Source organism: Cololabis saira, chromosome 1 (genome assembly GCF_033807715.1).
Source record: "Cololabis saira isolate AMF1-May2022 chromosome 1, fColSai1.1, whole genome shotgun sequence".
Taxonomy (NCBI): Eukaryota; Metazoa; Chordata; class Actinopteri; order Beloniformes; family Belonidae; genus Cololabis; species Cololabis saira.
In genome coordinates, this window is record NC_084587.1 from 5,750,062 (window position 1) to 5,769,653 (window position 19,592).

A 19,592-nucleotide genomic window follows, 5' to 3' on the forward strand; every position below is an offset into this window, starting at 1 on the left:
CAGGGACTGACTGGCTGGAGGCCAAACAACCTGATTGCTCTTTTACATCAGCGGGCTCGACGCCATGGCAACAGAGCTCGTGGCCTGGCAGGAGCAGGGTCCTTTCAGCTCAATAGATGAGCTGCAAGTTGAAGACGGCGTAAAGAAAAGAGCCCCCAAGGCAATGCCTGAGGAAGATATAGACACCCTGGAGATCGGAAAAGATGTCAAAGCTCCACAGCAGAGCCAGAAAATCAAAATAATCCAAAGGGAAAATAGGGACTTCTCAGACATTAGTCCGTTCACTTTGGGAATGATGGTTCCCAAAGAGCAAACTGACCACGAAGAGGATGCTTTCCCACCTCCACCTCCCATCAGTGTCTTATCAGTGGGTGAATATTGCGAGAAAGAGGGTTTTTCCAGCCCAGAGGTTACAGAGTGGATCAGTGATGTTGAGATTATCTCAGACCCTAAAGAAGACCTCACCTCTATTGATAGCAACGGCGGTCAAGAATGGCCAACAGTTGCTCAAATCATTGAGCCAGTTGATCGGGAATCGGCCACAATATCAGCAGATAATCAAACGGCAGAGGAAAATTACAGATATCTGCCTGCTCAACACCCTCCCTCACGCAGTAACAACTCAGATGCTATAAATACCCGGAGCTCCCCTCCTTTTGCTGATGAAAGTGAGGAGGAAGAGGAGGCGGGAATTGATGCAATGTCTTGTCTGAACCTGTGGAAAACACTCGATTTGAACTGCCAGCTTTCCCCGCCCTCATTTTACTCCAATCGAGAGACAAACCGGACCCGGGGTGCGATTCCCCGCGGCCGCCCAGGCGGAGGCGCCGTTTCCTCACGGCAGACGTGAGCTTATCTGCGGGGGAGGGAACCAGGAAGCTGCACAACAGGTGTCAGGCTCTCCACCTGTGTCGGCCGTTTCCATGGAGCCGTCCAATCGGGGCGAGGCGATTTCCCTAGCCTGTGGTTGTGCCGCGGCTGTGAGAGAAAGGAAGGGTGGGGGGGGAGACAGAGGGAGAACATGAGCAAACAGGTAGGGAGGGACAACGGCTTGTAAAGAACAGGACACCTGGGTGGCCGCAGCAGCGCAGAGGTGAGATACTGCTGAGATACTCAACAACAGCCCAAACAAGAGGGCTTCAGACGGACAGGTGTTGTAGTGGCGTTTCCCTCACACGAAGCAGGATGGAGGGGGACACGGGTGATGATAGTCAGAGTGACAGTGGACTGTCAGCGGACTTCTCCCCAGGCAGCACAATGGAGTCCCAAGGGACTATCGCGACAGAGACGCCCATTGAGAGGGAGATCCGGCGGGCCGTAGCGCGAGAACAGAGCCTGAGGAGAGCCAGGGGACTGCCGAACCAGCCCGTCTCTCCGGAGTACGTAGAGATCCCTCTGAGGAAAACCGTCCTCCACCAGTCCCAGGCGTCCAAGTCTCAGTGGTCTCAAGCCAAAGACAGGGAGTTCGCGGGCAAGAAGATGCAGCACGAGATCCGCGAGGAAACCCAAAGGGAGCAGGCGTTGGTCAAGATCGGGAAGATCCCTGGCTTTTACGACAAAGGGACAGTCCGCCAAATAAAGGAGAAAAAGAAGCTCTTCGAGGCCTTTCAGACACCGTGCGATTCCCCTATTTTGACGCCGTCCAAGAGTAAGTCTCTCTCGTGCTCCTCTGATAATATCGATGTTTCGAGTTTGGACAACCAAGAGGACACCAGATCTACCTTGGAGGAGTCGTATGTGAAGAGGAGGCGCAGCTTAGATCTGCTAAAGACCCAAAACTCCACCAAAGGTGTTACAGACTCAGCCGTCAGAGGGCCGGGTTGTCGGGTCATCATCCTCGAGAACAACCTCAGCGTCCCTAAAGTTAAAACAAAACCCGAAGCCGTCACCGCCGTGGACTCGGCTAGTCCTCACACTTCATTAGGCAAGACGGGAGGACAGAACGGACTGGTGAACAGAGAGGAGGTGAAGCAGGAGGAGGCCGCATCCAAGGAGAATCCCTTTTTCAAGCTACGCTCCTCGACCAATTTAGCGAAAGTCCAGCAGGATATCCTGGAGGCCCAAGAGAGGGAGAAGGAGCTTCACAACCAGCGGGTCAGCCTGTACCGAGGGAACGACGGTGCAAAAGAAGGAGGGGGAGGCCGATCAATCAGCGTGGAAGAAAAAAGTTCAACGCCATCTCCTTCAAGAAAAACAAGTGTTCCTGACGCACCTACATCCAGAGGTGGGTAGTAACGAGTTACATTTACTCTGTTACATTTACTTGAGTAAGTTTTGGGAAATGTTGTACTTTTAGGAGTAGTTTTGAATCACTATACTTTTTACTTTTACTTGAGTAGATTTGTGAAGGAGAAACTGTTCCTCTTACTCCGCTACATTAGGCTACGTTGAGCTGTTACTTTTCTTTTATCCCTTTTATCCGCGTACGCGTCAATCTCATGACATCACTGGGTGATTCTTTGGGAAAAATGTTTGTTTTTGCATGTTTTGTCACATTTACACAGACTCAAACACACACAGAGTTTCTATGAGTTCATGGACTTGTTTAGAGTTTTAGAGTTTATTAATTTAGCACAAAAAGATGCACGAAACACTGCGCAAGGAGGGAACGAAGTTCTATAGCGAACTTGTACAAGGTTCCACCCCTGTCAGAAAAACAAAACAAAGGACAAGCAGACAGCATGCATGAGCTAAACAACAACAAAAGACAAAGATCAATAGCAACAGGAATTCAAGTACTTGAAACAACTAATAGTAAAAAACACAAAGAAAGAACAAAAAATGTGACAAAAGCAGAACAATGAGAAAGAATATATAATTAAAGGTCGATAAAATTAAAGGTTGAGTAGAGAAAGTAAATTAGGTTCCTGTGGAAAGTAAAAATTCCTTTAGGTTTTTTTTGAAAATGCATTGGGAGGAGGTGGACCTCAGTGAAGAGTTTAAGTCAGACCAGAGCTTGGGGCCTCTATAAGTAATGTTGAATTGGTGACTTGAGGTTCGGGAGGACGGTATAAATAAGCTATTGTTACTAAACCTTGTTTGATATGAGTGAAAGTCTGTTGTCAGAATAAAGAAATTGTGAAAAGTAATAGGCAGATCTTGTTTCCTGTATATAAACTTATGAATAAAAAGGCATGTTTGATAGGCATTCACCTTATCAATAGGTAAGAGCCGATACTTTAGAAAAAGAGGCGCTGATGGCGCATATCTAGAGGAGTGGGAGATCAATCTCAGAAACCTCTTCTGCAATAAGAGTAGTTTTCTTAGATGAGTCGGATAATTAGCTGCCCAAACAATGTTACAATAATTTAAATGAGGGAACAAGAAACTATAATATAGGGTTAAGTAAGCTTGTTCTAGTTCTGCCTGGTTAAAAAAGAAAAGTACAAAGACTTGAAATTTTGTGCTACTTGTGCTTAATTAATTTTTTTATTCTGTTATTTTATTTATTTTATTATTTATTAAAGTACTTGAATTTACTTTAAGATTATTTTAATTTAAGCAATTTTTTATTTTTTTTTATTAATTTTAATTAATTTTATTATTTTATTGATTTACCGGTAATTTACCTGAAGATAATTATTTTGTACTTTTGTCTGTTTGAATGGTTGTGTTAAAAAAATAAATCAGACGTTACTCAACAGTTACTCAGTACTTGAGTAGTTTTTTCACCAAGTACTTTTTTACTTTTACTCAAGTAATTATTTGGATGGCTACTTTTTACTTTTACTTGAGTCATATTATTCTGAAGTAACAGTACTTTTACCTGAGTACAATTTTTGGCTACTTTACCACCTCTGGGGTTAGCGCTGTAGTGCACAAACTCACACCAAAAGTGTGTTTATGTGTTTGTGGGTATGTGTTTGAGATGATGAAAACTCCCTGAAACCGCCCTCGCCAGCTCATCATTTCATTTTTCTCATGGCCAAAAAAACACAAACCCTAAATATTTCTCTTAACTCTTTATGTGCAATCGTTTTTCATTAATCCAACCTTTCACATCGATCATAAAAACTGAGCTGTGGGAAATCTTTGCTCCTCTCTGTGTTGTGTCAGCTGAAAATAATACTTGATGAAGTATAAAGTTAACTGATGGGGGGGGAATGTTATTGGTTTCTTTGCTGGAGGAGATTAATGTGATTGGCTGAGATCTTAGACTTTGACACAATTCCTTACTCTGTTTAAAAAACACTTTATTCTCAAAGGATATCATTCAGAGAGCCATTGAAATAAGGGAGGTATTGTGACATCACAAAGCGAGATAATAATAGTATTATTCAGCTTTTCCCATCCCTTATTCACACCCAACTTCCCATCATGCTTCGTTTATTGAACCTTAGATCGAGGTAGTATAAAGTCTTAACACAGATTTCAAAAGGGGTGGGGGGCTGAAATTAAGTGTCTGTCTGTTTTGAGTAGAGCTTTACAGCTAGGGGTGGAAAAGTTGTTTTTTATGTTGTTTTTTAACCAAAAACAATGCAGAAGCATTTCATCATGACCTCAAAAAACATTTTCATGATACGCTCGTCTCCATGTGGTTTAGAGTTGTATTGGAGTGCAGTAATAATAGTATTATAGTAGAGATTTCGCAATAAGAGTATGCTCAAGAGCATATTCTGGTTTATTGCATCTTTGCTGTATTATGTTTCTGTACAGTGAGGTAAAGGGACTTACAATGTGGGTTTCACTCGTGAGCCAACGAGCTTAAAAGTCTGTGCATTTGAAATTTGAATTATTTAACCCTTGTTCTGTCTTTGGGTCAAAATGACCTAATTCTCCTGTTCCTTCTTTCCTCCTGCTCTCTCCTTCCTTCTCCCTTCCTCTTTACTCCCTTCCTTCCTTATTTTCTCCCCTCGTACATTATTTCCTTCTTTCCTCCTTTCCTCCTTTCCTTCCTTCCTTCTTTTTTCCCTTCCTTCCTTCTTTCCTCGCTTCCTTCCTTCTTTTTTCCCTTATTTCCTTCATTCATTCCTTCTTTCCTTCCTTTCTTCCTTCTTTCCTTCCTTCCTTCCTTTATCCCTTCCTTCTTTCTTTTCTCCCTTCCTTATTTTCTCCCCTCGTACATTCTTTCCTTCTTTCCTCCCTTCTTTCCTTCCTTCCTTCTTTTCTCCCTTCTTTCTTTCCTTCCTTCCTTCTTTCTTTCCTCGCTTCCTTCCTTCCTTCCTTATTTCCTCCCTTCTTTCCTTCCTTCCTTTATCCCTTCCTTCTTCCTTCCTTCCTTCCTTCCTTCCTTCCTTCCTTCTTTTTTCTCTTCCTTCCTTATTTTCTCCCCTCATACATTCTTTCCTTCTTTCCTCCTGCTCTCTCCTTCCTTCTTCCCTTCCTCTTTTCTTCCTTCCTTCCTTCCTTCCTTCCTTCCTTCCTTCTTTCTTTTTTCCCTTCTTTCCTTCCTTCCTTCTTTCTTTCCTCGCTTCCTTCCTTCCTTCCTTCCTTATTTCCTCCCTTCTTTCCTTCCATCCTTCTTTTCTTCATTCCTTCCTTCTTTCCTCCCTTCTTTCCTTCCTTCCTTCCTTCCTTCCTTCCTTCCTTCTTTTTTCTCCCTTCCTTCCTTCCTTCCTTCCTTCCTTCCTTCCTTCCTTCCTTCCTTCCTTCCTTCCTTCCTTCTTTCCTTCCTAGCTTCCTTCCTTCCTTCCTTCCTTCCTTCCTTCCTTCCTTCCTTCCTTCTTTTTTCCCTTCCTTCCTTCTTTCCTCCCTTCCTTCTTCCTTCTTTCCTTCCTTCCTTCTTTTCTCCATTCCTTCCTTCTTTCCTCCCTTCTTCCCTTCCTCCTTCCTTGACCCAAAGACAGCACAAGGGTTAAAAGAACACCTGAAATAAAATAAGATAAAATGCAAACTTTAGAACGAGTGTTTAAACATTTATGGACCCTTGAATATTTATTTCAACACACATATGACCAAAAAATGAATAAAAATCACCAAATGTTCACACCGGGTCGGTGACATAGATTGAAACTAAATAAAAGAAAGGACCAAAGGTAGATTAAAAAGTAGATTAAAGGTACATTGATTGTGGAAAATGATCAAATATTATCCAGTCATTGGCTTTAACCCTTGTGCTGTCTTCGGGTCGAGGAAGGAAGGAAGGAAGGAAGGAAGGAAGGAAGGAAGGAAGGAAGGAAGGAAGGAAGGAAGGAAGGAAGGAAGGTAGGAAGGAAGGAAGGAAGGAAGGAAGGAAGGAAGGAAGGAAGGAAGGAAGGAAGGAAGGAAGGAAGGGAGAAAACAAGGAAAGAAGGAAGGAAGGGAGAAAAGAAGGAAGGAAGGGAGAAAAGAGGAAGAAAGAAGGAGAATTAGGTCATTTTGACCCAAAGACAGTACAAGGGTTAAAAAAGAAGTGTATAAACTTCAGTTCAGAGTCCATCAAACTAAAATGAGAGCAAGAGTGTATTTTTAAATACATAAATGTGATCGTTTTATCCATAATGATACAAATTCAGCTTTAAGTGGGTTTCTATTAACGGGGGTCTGGGGTAAAACCTGAGAGGAATCTGGGTTAACCTCCACATCGGTCTGTTCCGCTATCACATCTATTTACAGTGACGGACCTGGTAGGATCTACGGCAGGGGTATTCAACTAGATTATTCAGGGGGCCACATCTGCAAAAGGACTGTATGGAGAGGGCCACACTGCGTGCGCGCACAAAGTGCGCAGGCAGAAAATTTGGGGGTTTTCAAAATGTATTTTGCACTCAAAGACGAAGATTTATGTATATATAATACATTTGTGCTCAGGAATGAGCAGGAGAATATCTGTCTAGGTTACATATGAATTGAATGTGTTAATTGTCTCCAGATTTATTCATTGTGAATGTTAAATATAATATTCAGATAAAGAAATATTATTTTAAATGCAAGTTCATTTTGAAACCATGCATTGTGCAAAATTAATGAAGTTGATATTAACCTACTTTTAATAAAACACGCCATAATGATAAAGCACCACTTTCCACCAAGATTTCCTTATTTGAATATTATATTAAGCATTTCAGTCCATAGTAGCCAGTTTGATGTTATAAATAAGCAACTAAAATATTAACCATAAGCTCCTTTATTTATGACACATCTGTGCATTTTATCAAAACAAAACAATCACATGAAATTATAGGAGGCTTAGAAATCCATCTGAAATGTAAAGTCCTCATTTAGACATTCAAATGAAAAGAAATTCAGGCCAATCCTAGAAGCCTAATGATGTAAACAAGTCCTCTATAAACGGAGGTTAATAACAAATAATGTGACAAACATTATCATGTGCAACACTGGCAAAAAATCCGAAGTAGTAAAAAACATCTCCAACAGAGATTAACATGTACAAACACTGTCCAATGAATCATTAACCAACTGAAAAGGCTACCAAGCATCTGAAACTTTTATAATTAACAAAATGTGATATATAAACCATGTTAGTTTTGCTTACTTCCGGCCGGCGGAAGTGACGTTAAATGCAACGATATATAAAACGATTTACTGTAATATATATTAAAAACATTAATAACTAGGTATGTCCCAATACTTATTTGGCCAATACCGATGTTTTGAAAATGCCGTGATCGGGCCTGATTGATCGGACGGCCGATCGATTGGGACAACACTACTCCCCCCCTCCCTTTTTTGAAATATGACCAGGGGCCACATAAAAGCTCCTGGTGGGCCACAAGTGGCCCGCGGGCCACCAGTTGGATATCCCTGATCTACTGACTCAGCTACCGACTGACCTCACTTCCCCTCCTCTAGTGCACCTTTTTCTGTTTTATAGCCACCAGCCAAGGGGGACCAATAAAATGACAAGAACAGCATCGAAGGAGCTGAAACTGTTGCCATGGTCCTGTTTTGCTGTTTGCACTGTAGTGGAGGTGATGAGTGAGAAACTCAAAGACGGCGGCAGGATCTCTGAACGTCATCACCTGCAGACCCGACCAGTATCGTCACTTAGGTATCGCCAGTATTAACCACTAAGGATGCTTCAGATAACGGACGCTCCTATAGAGGTTCCTGCAGTTCCTGCAGGGCTGTTCCTGGTAACAGAGACATGTGCCAACAACAGTGTTCATGAACTAGTTCAAAGTTCAGTTCACATAGTTTAATAATGAATAGTTCACCATTTTCACTTTGAACTAGTTCATATTCAGTTCATTTCAATATTTTTAGGTCAGAAGTACGAATGAAATGCCCCCCTATCCTAAAACTATTCACTGTATACAATCTAATAATAATAATAATAATATTAATAATAAGGGGTGTAACGATACACTAATCTCACGATACGGTACGATACACGATATTGAGGTCACGATAACGATACGATACGATAATATAGCGGTATTTTTTTAGCAACTTTGAATGAGGAACATATGACTGGAAAACATTGGTCTTTTATTTGAAAGACACAAAATACAAAACAATGCTGTGCGTTTTCCCTATTGTTACAGTTTGTAATGCTTTATAACTGTTTAAGTTTTAAAGAGCAAACCCGGCCAACGACAAACTGAACTAAAAGTAAATGTCAGGTTTGCATTATGCATCTTCAGTTTCATATAAGTAAAAATATTTTGCCACAAACTGAAAAGTTTCTCTTGTTGTGCAACTCGGGTAGCTTGGCTGTCCAGTTATCGAAGGCTATTAATGAATATTATTAATAATTATTAATAATTAATAAAGTTGACTATTTATCAAATTGAATTATCAAAATAATAATTCTCGTCGGGGCACCACCGCCGGGGGCCTTACTCCGGAGGAATTGTGATAACTAAACAGCAGAAAATCAGTCTCATATGATATGAATTATCCTGCAGAACAGCAAATCTTACTATATCTTACAGAATAACAATGAAGGCGTGATATCCGAACACTAGGCTCTGCTTAAACAAATCAATTTGTGACCAAATCTTGCATGAAATAACAACAACCACTCATTAAAAATCAATCAGGATTTATTTACATACAGGTGTCAAAAGATGATAAACGCAACACCCCAAATAAACCTGATGGCAGAACTTAAGTATTATAAAACAATTAATTAACTAGAAAAACATCAATAGAAAAATATGACATGAAAGTTAAATGCATGGAATGAAAAAAGAAATCAAAGCAATAATAAAAATGATATCACGAACATGTACGGTTTAAAATATTGTGGCTGCATAAAGATGGCTGTGTCTTTTAAAGATGGCGGAACTGTAACCACGCCACGTGCAATTAGAACGGATGGTGATCCCGGTGTTTAAACCGTGATCAACTGCAGAAAACAGCGCTTTAAAACATGAATGACTACCAGAAAGTAGTGACTACAACTTAATGACAACAGTCCTGATAATGATGCAGATGTAATCTCAGCTCTGAACACAGATTTAGCTCTGTAACACTCCCAGTTAAACTCATACACCCAGGTCTCAAAACCTCACGCCTCCTCGGGTCTCCGGGTGTTACTCCCGGTGTTTTAAACGTGACTACTGGCGAAACGCTTTCTGCGGCCGCTCGGTCTCTCTCCTCTCCTAACTCCACAGAAAAAGTGAACAGTGGCTGTAGAAACCTCACACCGGCTCTCTGGTCCTGACCGCGTCCTCAGCACACCGCCTCGCTGCGCACGGGGGCCGGTTCCTCCCTTCAGAACGTCGGCTCGTCCCGTGTTGTGTCGCCGGGCTGCGCGAGGGCCTCGCGGTCCAAAGGCTGGAGCTCCGGGCAGGTTTTGGCCCCGGAGCGGTCGTCCTGAATGGAAGACAGGGCTTGGAGAAAAAAGAAAGGAGTTAAGGCAGGGAGACAGAGTCCACAGCGCGGCGCTCTGGGATCGGACCTTGCGCCCGGTCAGTGCGGGCCTCGACGGCTCCTTGAAACCCCTCCCCCGACAGCTCTTAAAAGCTGCTGGACAGCAACGCGCGTCCCGGATCGTTGGCTGAAGAGAAGAGAAGAGAACAGTCTCGGTGCAGCACGGAGTTTTGTATCTCCGCGCGCTGCGGTGACGTCATCAGTGCCTCGCTCGGGATTGGGTGCGCGTCGCTCTCAGGCGCCGCCCCATCCCGCAAGGCATGCTGGGATTGTAGTTCATGGCACAGTCGCCATTTTATGAGGCACATTAAAGCCAGTTTCAGGCCGGGGGGGGTTGACCAGGGTTTCAACGTTTGAATACGGTATACATTCACAAAATGTTCATAAACCTTTATAACAGTCCACATGATCACTGGGTGTGGTCCAACACTCTCATGTATGATTTAACTTTTTTCTTTTCCAGAAATTAAATTAATTAATAAAAGTAAATTAATAAACTATGAAAAGTCCAAAACTCAAATGCAACATGACTGTTATTTATCTTCTGCCAGAGCTCAGAGCTTCACCTGCTCCAGCCTGAGGCCGTAAGGTGAACCCCGTTATTGTTTCATCCTCCCACCTTTGGGGACGACACAATCTTTACATCATAAAAAAGATTGATTCATGCTCGCCTTATAAGTAAAAGTTTGGAGCTCAAAACCCCGCAAAAGTCCCGTGATCGGGACCGCAAAACGGTACTAGTTTCTTCTGAGCGGAGTAAGATTTTGGTCCGTGGGTCGAGGCACGGCCGTCACGTGATCCCGCTGCACCAATACGACGTTACTAGTCAACACAATATATTAATATTAATAACCCAATATCACGATACAGTTTGTCACCTCCACGACACGTATCGTGCTGTTTTGGTATCGCAAAATTTCGTGGCACGATATATTGTTACACCCCTATTAATAATACATTTCATTTGTTAGGCGCCTTTCATGGCACTCAAGGTCGCCGTACAACAATCAGAATACAAAAACACAATTTAGACAATAGAGAACAGCAAAACACAGCACAACACAAAAGACCATGTAAGTTGTAAGTAATCTAATAGAATAAATAACCATTGGTCAATAAAATCATGTCTGAAATTATTCTTAGTTATACTGAAACCTTAAAATGAAACGGTTTATTTGTGTAAAGTCAATTTTTCCATATTTTTGCATACATGTAGATGTGAGGATGGGACAGAGAGCAGGACACCGGAGCCCGGCTGCTCGGGCCATTAACTGGTCACAAGCTTGTGCTCTCATAGCGCTGGTGCCTTGCCCAGAGAAACCGGAGGGTTGTGTCAGGAAGGGCATCCAACATTTAAAGAAATACATATATTAAGTTGGAAAAGTGATGATTCAAAGATTTATTTTTGGTCAGTTAATTGTGTTAAATTTAACCTGTTCCTTTGTTGTTTGACTTTTTATTTATTTATTTTCTTCACATGTGTAGGAACTGAACTATATGTGTTTGACATGCAGAAGAATAGAAATGCTGTTACGCTTTCACCTGGTCTTCAATGCCATGCATTTAGAAAAAAAAAGAAATAACTACAAAAGTAACAAATGAAATAAGGAGTATATGTCAAGGTTGACATTCCCCCCTGCCTTCAGTTTCTGTCTTGCCCCGCCTGTGTCCCATCTGCCCTGATTGTGTCTGCACCTGTGTCTCGTCATGTCTCGTTATCCCCTCAGTATATCTTGTCTTGTCATTCCTTTGTCCCCTGTCGGACCGTACTGTTTCCTGCCACTGTTTCCACCTCCATGTCTCCTCGTAGTTTTTTGATCCTGGTTTTTTGGTTAATCCTGCTCTGCAGCACCTTGTTTTTGCCTTTTTGAGAATAAACCCTTTTTGTTGCAACTCCTGGCTCCTGTTCTCCTGCACTTGGGTCCTTAGCAAACCAAACCATGACAGTATAAGCAAATAGACACAAAATGTTTATCATGTCTTCTTACTGTATAAATACAGGAGTTTCTAGTTGCATGGACTTGTAACGAGGTGGTGGCACGTTTATTCATATATTCCCGTTTTACACTTACTACGATTAAATTACATTGTGTAATTAACGTTACATTATAATATAATATATATTATAATACATTATTTATTGTCCTAGTGGCTTTTCAACTTCACTCAGAGGCTGTAAATCTCCAACATTGTAGTCCATTATCAGTTTGTCTACCTGTAGCTGGTAAATCAGACCCCTGAAAGCTGCAGGTGGGACTGGGGTCGTTTGGGGATGTTGGGTCTTCTTGGTCTTTCCTGATCACTTTTTTTGATTGTCAAGGACTTACAGATATTTTCTCACCCTGGACGGATGCTTTAACTCAACATGATGTTTCAAATTTGAAGTTGACGAGGCAGACGCTCAGACTTGTTTTCTCGGCGCAGGTGGACATGATTTGCACAGAAAAGTTAGATTTTTACCGTCGGACTTGTAGAGGTATTGGTGTTTTTATAACTTCTGGTCACTTCCTCCTGAAAGCTTGGCTCGACAATTGTAGAGAATCCTTTTCCGGACCCCTACATAAACTACGTTTTTTCTATAAGTAATAACACCTTCATCAATGGACTGAAAAAAACACTGGAGTCAGGTTTTGGCTGGCGTTCCGTTCAAATACTGCAAACATAACGGAGAAAGATTGGTGAAGCTTGGGGGGCGGCCCCTGCTTTTTGAACAGTATTAAAAGAGGAGTAAAATCTACAAGTTTTCAGAGTCGGTTACCGGAAGTCGGCTCTCCTGTGTTTGGTACAAATTGTAATTCTTACAATAAAGACCTTTGCAGTATTTGAACGGAACGCCAGCCAAAACCTGATGAAGGTGTTATTACTTATAGAAAAAACTTAGTTTATGTAGGGGTTCCAAAAAGGATTCTCTACAGACTCTTTGGGAGACGTTGTGTAAAATTCCCACAGATAATTATAAGCGGATCATCATCTGATGCTGCGTCCACATCGTCTCTCTCTTCACTGGTCATGTAAAGACTGCACCGGACTCGGGCCACCGTTGCTATGGAGCTGGTGCCCGTTGCTATGCTAGTGTGTGCACTGCATCGTGGGTAATGTAGTGTGAAGTCGTTGTCTCATCATTTTAAATGTGCTCGCCGCCCGCTGGTGAAATGAGGAGGATTATTCCGTAGTTGGACCTAAACAGTGACTACGTTTACATGCAGTCAAAATTTCGGGTTATTGTTAATATTCCGGTTATTGAAACATTCGGAATATTCTGTATACATTTGGGATACATTAATCATTGGGGATATCTGGATCAAACCAGCGACGCGTGGAGAACATCATGACGCAATTCCCCATATTTCCGCTTCTTCTTCCTGTATCCAAATTCAAAACAAATGCTGCTTCGCACAACTTTTCTCTCACCTTCTTGTAAATCTTCTATCCCGATACTTTCTACCGTCTACAAATGCAGAAATGTTCATATCCTTCATTACATTTATGAAGTGATTAGTCTCCTCCTGGTCTTGTGTTTCTCCGTGTTTATAAGAACTTCCTGGACTCAAAAGACCGGGATTCCTTGCGAACAGAACATGCAGAAAACTAATTCATGTTCCGTTTGATCGTGATATTCTGTTTGGCGTTTACATGACCGAATATTCGGGTTTTAAAAGGAGTAACCCAGGGCTCATATTCAGGTTTTTAAAAACCTGAATATGAGCAAATTCGGGTTATTTAAAGGGGTTATTGGTGTTTACATGGCCGTGCAAATTCGGGTTATTGCCAATATTCGAGTTTTAAAAGGGTTATTGATGCATGGAAACGCAGTCAGTGAAGCTGAATCTCACATAATCAGTTCCAATTCCAGTTTGTGATTTGCAGAATGAACAAGTTAAAGTTCAAGTTCTTTATTTGCAAATATGTTGCGTTCAGTTCAACCTTCTCACAGAAATGAACGTGTTCAATGAACGCGTTGATTTGAACTCGTTCATGCACAACACTGGCCAACAACCAATGCCCCATAAAACACCTGCAAATGGAAATATAAAAACTATATTTTCATTGGTAGAACGGTGTGAGAACCAGCTGTTAATATGTAATGATGGTGTGGGTCCTCTTCTTTGTAGACTGCCGCGTTGCATCGACATATTCCCGCAGCCCAGTGGAGAAAAACCAAACATTTCTTGTGTGTGTGTGTTTTAAAGTCTCGGCTTCTGTTGTTTCTCCGACACAGTTGGAATTGAAGGGAAAAGCATGAAGTATTCAGCTGCCTGAATCTGCAGCTTTCAATTTGTCCTTGCTTCGCTCATTTCATTGGCTTCTCTGAACTACATTTGGGAGTTGTTTGAGGGTCTGACGTTTTAACTCGCACTTGTAGAGAAATAATGAAGACTGCAAATGTTGAACTGCCACTGAAAGATTTGGTCGAACTAAGAAGCACCAAATGTACTGCAAAAATAAGCCTAGAAATAAGCCTAATATTCCTAAATCTGGTCAAATGTGTCTTATTATGAGCCAATATAAATGGAGTAAGAAAGATTTTCTTGACTAGAACTCTTAACCCTTGTTCTGTCTTTGGGTCAAAATTACCTAATTCTCCTGTTCCTTCTTACCTCCTGCTCTCTCCTTCCTTCCTTCCTTCCTTCCTTCCTTCCTTCCTTCCTTCCTTCCTTCCTTCCTTCCTTCCTTCCTTCCTTCCTTCCTTCCTTCCTTCCTTCCTTCCTTCTTCCCTTCCTCTTTTCTCCCTTCCTTCCTTCCTTCCTTCCTCTTTTCTCCCTTCATTCCTTCCTTCCTTCCTTCCTTCCTTCTTTTTTCCCTTCCTTCCTTCTTTCCTCCTGCTCTCTCCTTCCTCCCTTCTTCTCTTCCTCCTTCCTTGACCCAAAGACAGCACAAGGGTTAAACCAAAAATAGTCTTCTTTTCTTCTTGAAACAAGGCTTTTTACCTTTCTAAGAAATTAGTTTTTGCAGTGTAAATAGTTGAAATGATAAGCTGACGTTAACATTTTAAATAAGAAATAAGAAATATGGAAAAGGTTAAGAAAGGGTGTTATAATTCACAGATATGGTTCATAAATGTGATTGTACTGCTGGTTGAAATGGATGAACGCAGGGCTGAAGCAGGTAATCGGACCTGAGCAAAGCAAACAGAGCTGAATAATTATTCAGATAAAACCCTGAGTTACAAATTAATTACAGTTCAACGTATGACGCACGACCAGAGAGCTCTGCTGGGTGTTTGTGAGGGCGATCTGGAGGGCTGGGAAACGCTGCTGCTCGGGACGTTTGAGTGCATATTTATGGAGCAAGGTTTCCAGCGTAGTTTCTGTGTCAACATTAGGACTCAATAAAAATGTCATTGATCATCGTTCATCATGGCTGGTTTAATAAAGGCGGACCAGGGAGTGCCAAGCAGCATTTATATGACTCACTGGTCCAAAAATGAGCCATCATGTACTGCTTAACTCGTATTGTGTCGTACAACCCTTTGATTTCCTGAGTCAGTAATTGTTTTCTGTCTCTTGCAGCGCCTCAGTCAGTTGGAAAGTTGGGTGCGTGGCCCCCGGCCCCGGCTCAGGAGGAGGACTTTGACCGGACAGAGGTGCGTCACCGTCACCGTTTCCTTTACATTCCTGCTTGCCAAACATCTGGCACACTTGGTAATAAGACATGGAAATGTAGGCAAATCGCTTCCCTGAGTCGCCCTCGAATGCAGCGAAGAATACACAAGTCTTTTTTTTTTTAATCCAGGCTTAAAACCTATTTATTTAGAATGGCTTTTATACGGAAGAAGGCCAACACACGGCCAAAGCTCCGGGGGACTTCGTCGGGACCGGGCAGACCAGCGAAACAGTTCCGGGGGTCGCCCACGAGGCCTAGGCTTGGGCCTTGGTGTGGATCTTGGCCGGGGCTGTGGCGTGGGGCTTGGACTCGGCGTGGAACTTTGACTCGGCGGGGAACTTTAGCCGCTTTTGCACTAGTATCGCTTCTCCTCGGTTCTACCCGCCACGGCCCCATTTTGCGCTTTCGCACTAGGGCTGAGACGGGTAGAGCCGCTCCAAGTCGATACTTTTTTCTGTAACCATTCTGGTGAGGTTCTAACCGGGCTGAGCCGGGACTATTTCTGACGTCATCACCCTCCGCGCCTCTGATTGGTCGGGGGCGAGGCCGTCAGACGTTTGAATCAGGAAGCGGGAGTCAGAGCGAGAGCGACCCGCGGCTCGCGGCGATTTAATTATAAAGCGCAAAACGTCTGTTTGGTGATCCAACTCTGAGGTGCAGATGTTCATAAACCTGGTGACTGACGAGAGAATTAAAAAAGCGATGTAGACGGGCTGTTTTACTCTCAGCCGCTCGCGGCTCCAGCTGATTTCTGATCAGCGCCGACATGAACAAAGGTGTTGCGCAATCGAGTACGTCACAGCAGCTTCACCCCAACCTGCCCACTTCTCCCCTGGCTGTGGAAAAACAAACGGGTATAGGCGTGACGAGCCGAGTCGGGCCGAGTAAGTCCTAGTGCAAAAGTGCTTGGCTTGGGGGCAGGCAGGATACAAGGAGCCGGCTGAGGGGGTACCCGCGTCCTCGGCGCTGACTGCGGGGGGTCCGGGACCATCACCGGAGCAGGGGCTGATGCGTCCGGGACCACCGCCGACACAGGGAACGAAGCGCCCAGGACCACCGCCGGAACAGAGGCTAGATGGGGCTGGCACCGACGCCGTCGTCTTCTCCCCTGAGCTTGGATGCTCCTGGGCCCACCCCGAGCCAGGCGTGTTCCCCAGAAGGGGGATTCCTCCTCCTCAGGGTCCTGCAAACCGGGAATCGAGAGTTCTGCCTCTCTGTAGACATATTGCCAGAAGGCGAAACTTTCTCCCGCTGGGTCCATGCTGGTCGGTCCGTTCTGTCACGCGTGGTTGTTTGAGGACCCAGATGCAGGAGAGCGGGAGGCAGGAGTTCACCAAAAACAGGGTTTATTCCACAAAAAACAAGAACAAAAAACGCTGCAGAGCAGGATCAAAACAAGAACGTGAACGTGGCTACAAAAACCTGACGAGGAGAACATGGAGGGAGCAAACAGTACGGACCGACAGGGAGCAGGGGGAAGACAAGACCAGATATACACAGAGGGTAAAGAGACACAGGTGTGAACAATCAGGGCAGATGGAAAACAGGCAGGGCAGAACAGAAACACAAACTGGAGGAAATGTCAAACTCTGACAGAATCGATTCGATTCCGATTCTTAAGATGCAGAATTGATTATCAAGATTTGATTTGATCTGATTCGATTCCGATATTGATTTGGGTTAGTGTTATTAAAACTGTCTTTGTCAGCTGTTGCATGAATTGTATGACTGTAGTTCTGCAACATATTACTACTAGTATTATATTGAGATTAAACAGCAAGTATTGCAGCTAATGATGCTGTAAGGACCAATCCCCTCCCAGAATGCTGATAGAACTGAAACAGAAACATTGTGGGGCAGAATTACCCAACAGATCCAGGGAGGAAACAGAGACGGATGAAATCAGTTTTATTTTTTCCTACATTCCCTTTTAATTTTTCTATTTTGGTTTTTAATTTTTGAGAATTTGGTATTTCAGTATTTAAAGTAATGAAATACAGACAATTTATGCAATTATAACTGAACACTTTAATGTTTTTCATACCTTTCATATTTAAAGGCAAAAAAATGGCACCAGTTATTCTTGTGTCCAACAAAACATTCCAAACGATCTTTAGACATACAAATCGATTTTTAGGATTTAACATGAGAATCGATTTAGAATCGGAAAAGCGATTTTTTTCAACACAGGCCTAATTAGGAGGATGTCCAAAAACTTCACGGGAGGATTTCAGCTTCTCTAGTTCATCAAATATTGGAGATAAATGTGTGACACACACAGTGGAGCTCTTATCTTTTCAGATAAACGAAGGAGCAGACAGCTCTGAGAATGAGTCACAGACGGAGGAGAGACGGCAGATTGGGTCTTTATGTGTTTAACTGAGGGAAAAGTCAACCAGACAGTGGTGTCTGGGGATCCTGCTGCCCGTGGGTTCAGTTTAACGGTGTCTTTGTTTAACATTTCATTTCATTTCATTTTTCATTTAGCAGCATTTTTTTAACCCTTGTACTGTCTTTGGGTCAAAATGACCCAATTCTTCTATCCTTCTTTTTTCCTGCCATGCTCTCTCCTTCCTTCTTTCTTTCCTCTTTTCCTCCTTTTTTACCCTCCTTTACTCCTTTTTCCTACCTCCCTTCCGTCATTCGTTCCTTTATTACCTTCTATGCTTTTCCTTCCTTCTTTCCTTATTTTATCCATTCCTTCCTTCTTCCCTCCCTTCTTTTTTCATTTTCTCCATTCCTTCCTCCCTCCCTTCTTTCATTTTCTCCCTTCTTTCCTTTCTTTCTCCCTCCCTTCCATCTTTTCTCCTTTCTTCCTTACTCCCTTTCCTACTTCCTTCCTTCTTTTCTCCTTTCTTCCTTACTTCCTTCCTTCCTCCCTTCCATCTTTTCTCCCTTCCTCTGTTCCATCGTTTCTCCCTTCCCTACTTCCTTCTTTTCTCCTTTCTTCCTTACTTCCTTCTTTCCTCCCTTCCATCATTTCTCCCTTCCTTAATCCCTTTCCTACTTCCTTCCTTCTTTTCTCCCTTCCATCTTTTCTCCCTTCCTTACTCCCTTTCCTACTAACTTCCTTCTTTTCTCCCTTCCATCTTTTCTCCCTTCCTTACTCCCTTTCCTACTTCCTTCCTTCTTTTCTCTTTCCTTCCTTCCTTCCTTCCTTCTTTCCTTCCTTCCATCTTTTCTCCCTTCCTTACTCCCTTTCCTACTTCCTTCCTTCTTTTCTCCCTTCCATCTTTTCTCCCTCCCTTACTCCCTTTCCTACTAACTTCCTTCTTTTCTCCTTTCTTCCTTACTTCCTTCTTTCCTCCCTTCCATCTTTTCTCCCTTCCTCCGTTCCATCTTTTCTCCCTTCCTTACTCCCTTTCCTACTAACTTCCTTCTTTTCTCCTTCCTTCCTTACTTCCTTCTTTCCTTCCTTCCATCTTTTCTCCCTTCCTCCCTTCCATCTTTTCACCCTGACCCTAACCCTAACCCTAACCCTTACTCCCTTTCCTACTTCCTTCCTTCTTTCCTTCCTTCCATCTTTTCTCCCTTCCTTACTCCCTTTCCTACTTCCTTCCTTGTTTTCTCCTTCCTTCCTTACTTCCTTCTTTCCTTCATTCCTTCTTTTCTCCCTTCCCCCTCTCTTGACCCAAAGACAGCACAAGGGTTAAATCAGTGCATGGAGGGAACGAAGGCCGAAGGGCTTGTACAGAGTTCCAGTCCCATCAACAACTGTGATGAAGTAACAAAGATAATGTACAACAAATTAAAAAAAATATAAATATAAAAAGTAAAAGACAACAAGGATACAAGGACTGGTTTACATTAAAGATAAAGACATTGAAGGTTAAGATGGAAAAAGATGTTTTTTTAATAACTTTCTGAAGGAGGTAAAAGATAATGTTGACTTCAGCGACACATTCAAGTCATTCCAGAGTTTTGGATCTAAATTTAATATTAAATTGATGACCAGATGTTACAGAACATAAAGGCCCTGTCCCAATACTATTGCTCACTAGGTGAACTAGGGCCAGAAAAATTTCCCAGAATGCTTTTCGTCGTCATTTGCGGACTGAATAAAAAAAAAAAACATGGCGGACATTTCTTATTTTTTAGTGAATAAAATCAATATTTTGAGTTAGTTTCTGCATAAAAATGCGTTTTGATTACATTTCTAGCGAGAAATATATATTTTACTTTCATAATATTCACTCAGTGAATGTACATAATCACTCGTTTGCCCGTTG

General features: G+C 42.6%; 1 protein-coding gene across 1 annotated transcript in view; it reads left to right on the top strand.

Moving 5' to 3' along the window:
* Positions 1-1,000: 1,000 nt before the first annotated feature.
* Positions 1,001-19,592, top strand: part of misp3 (MISP family member 3) — a 22,122-nt gene continuing 3,530 nt past the window's right edge. The window contains exons 1-2 of the mRNA XM_061729270.1: positions 1,001-2,224; positions 15,270-15,343. Coding sequence (XP_061585254.1) covers positions 1,186-2,224; positions 15,270-15,343 — 1,113 coding nt within the window. The 5' untranslated portion in view covers positions 1,001-1,185. The remainder of the gene's footprint in view (positions 2,225-15,269; positions 15,344-19,592) is intronic.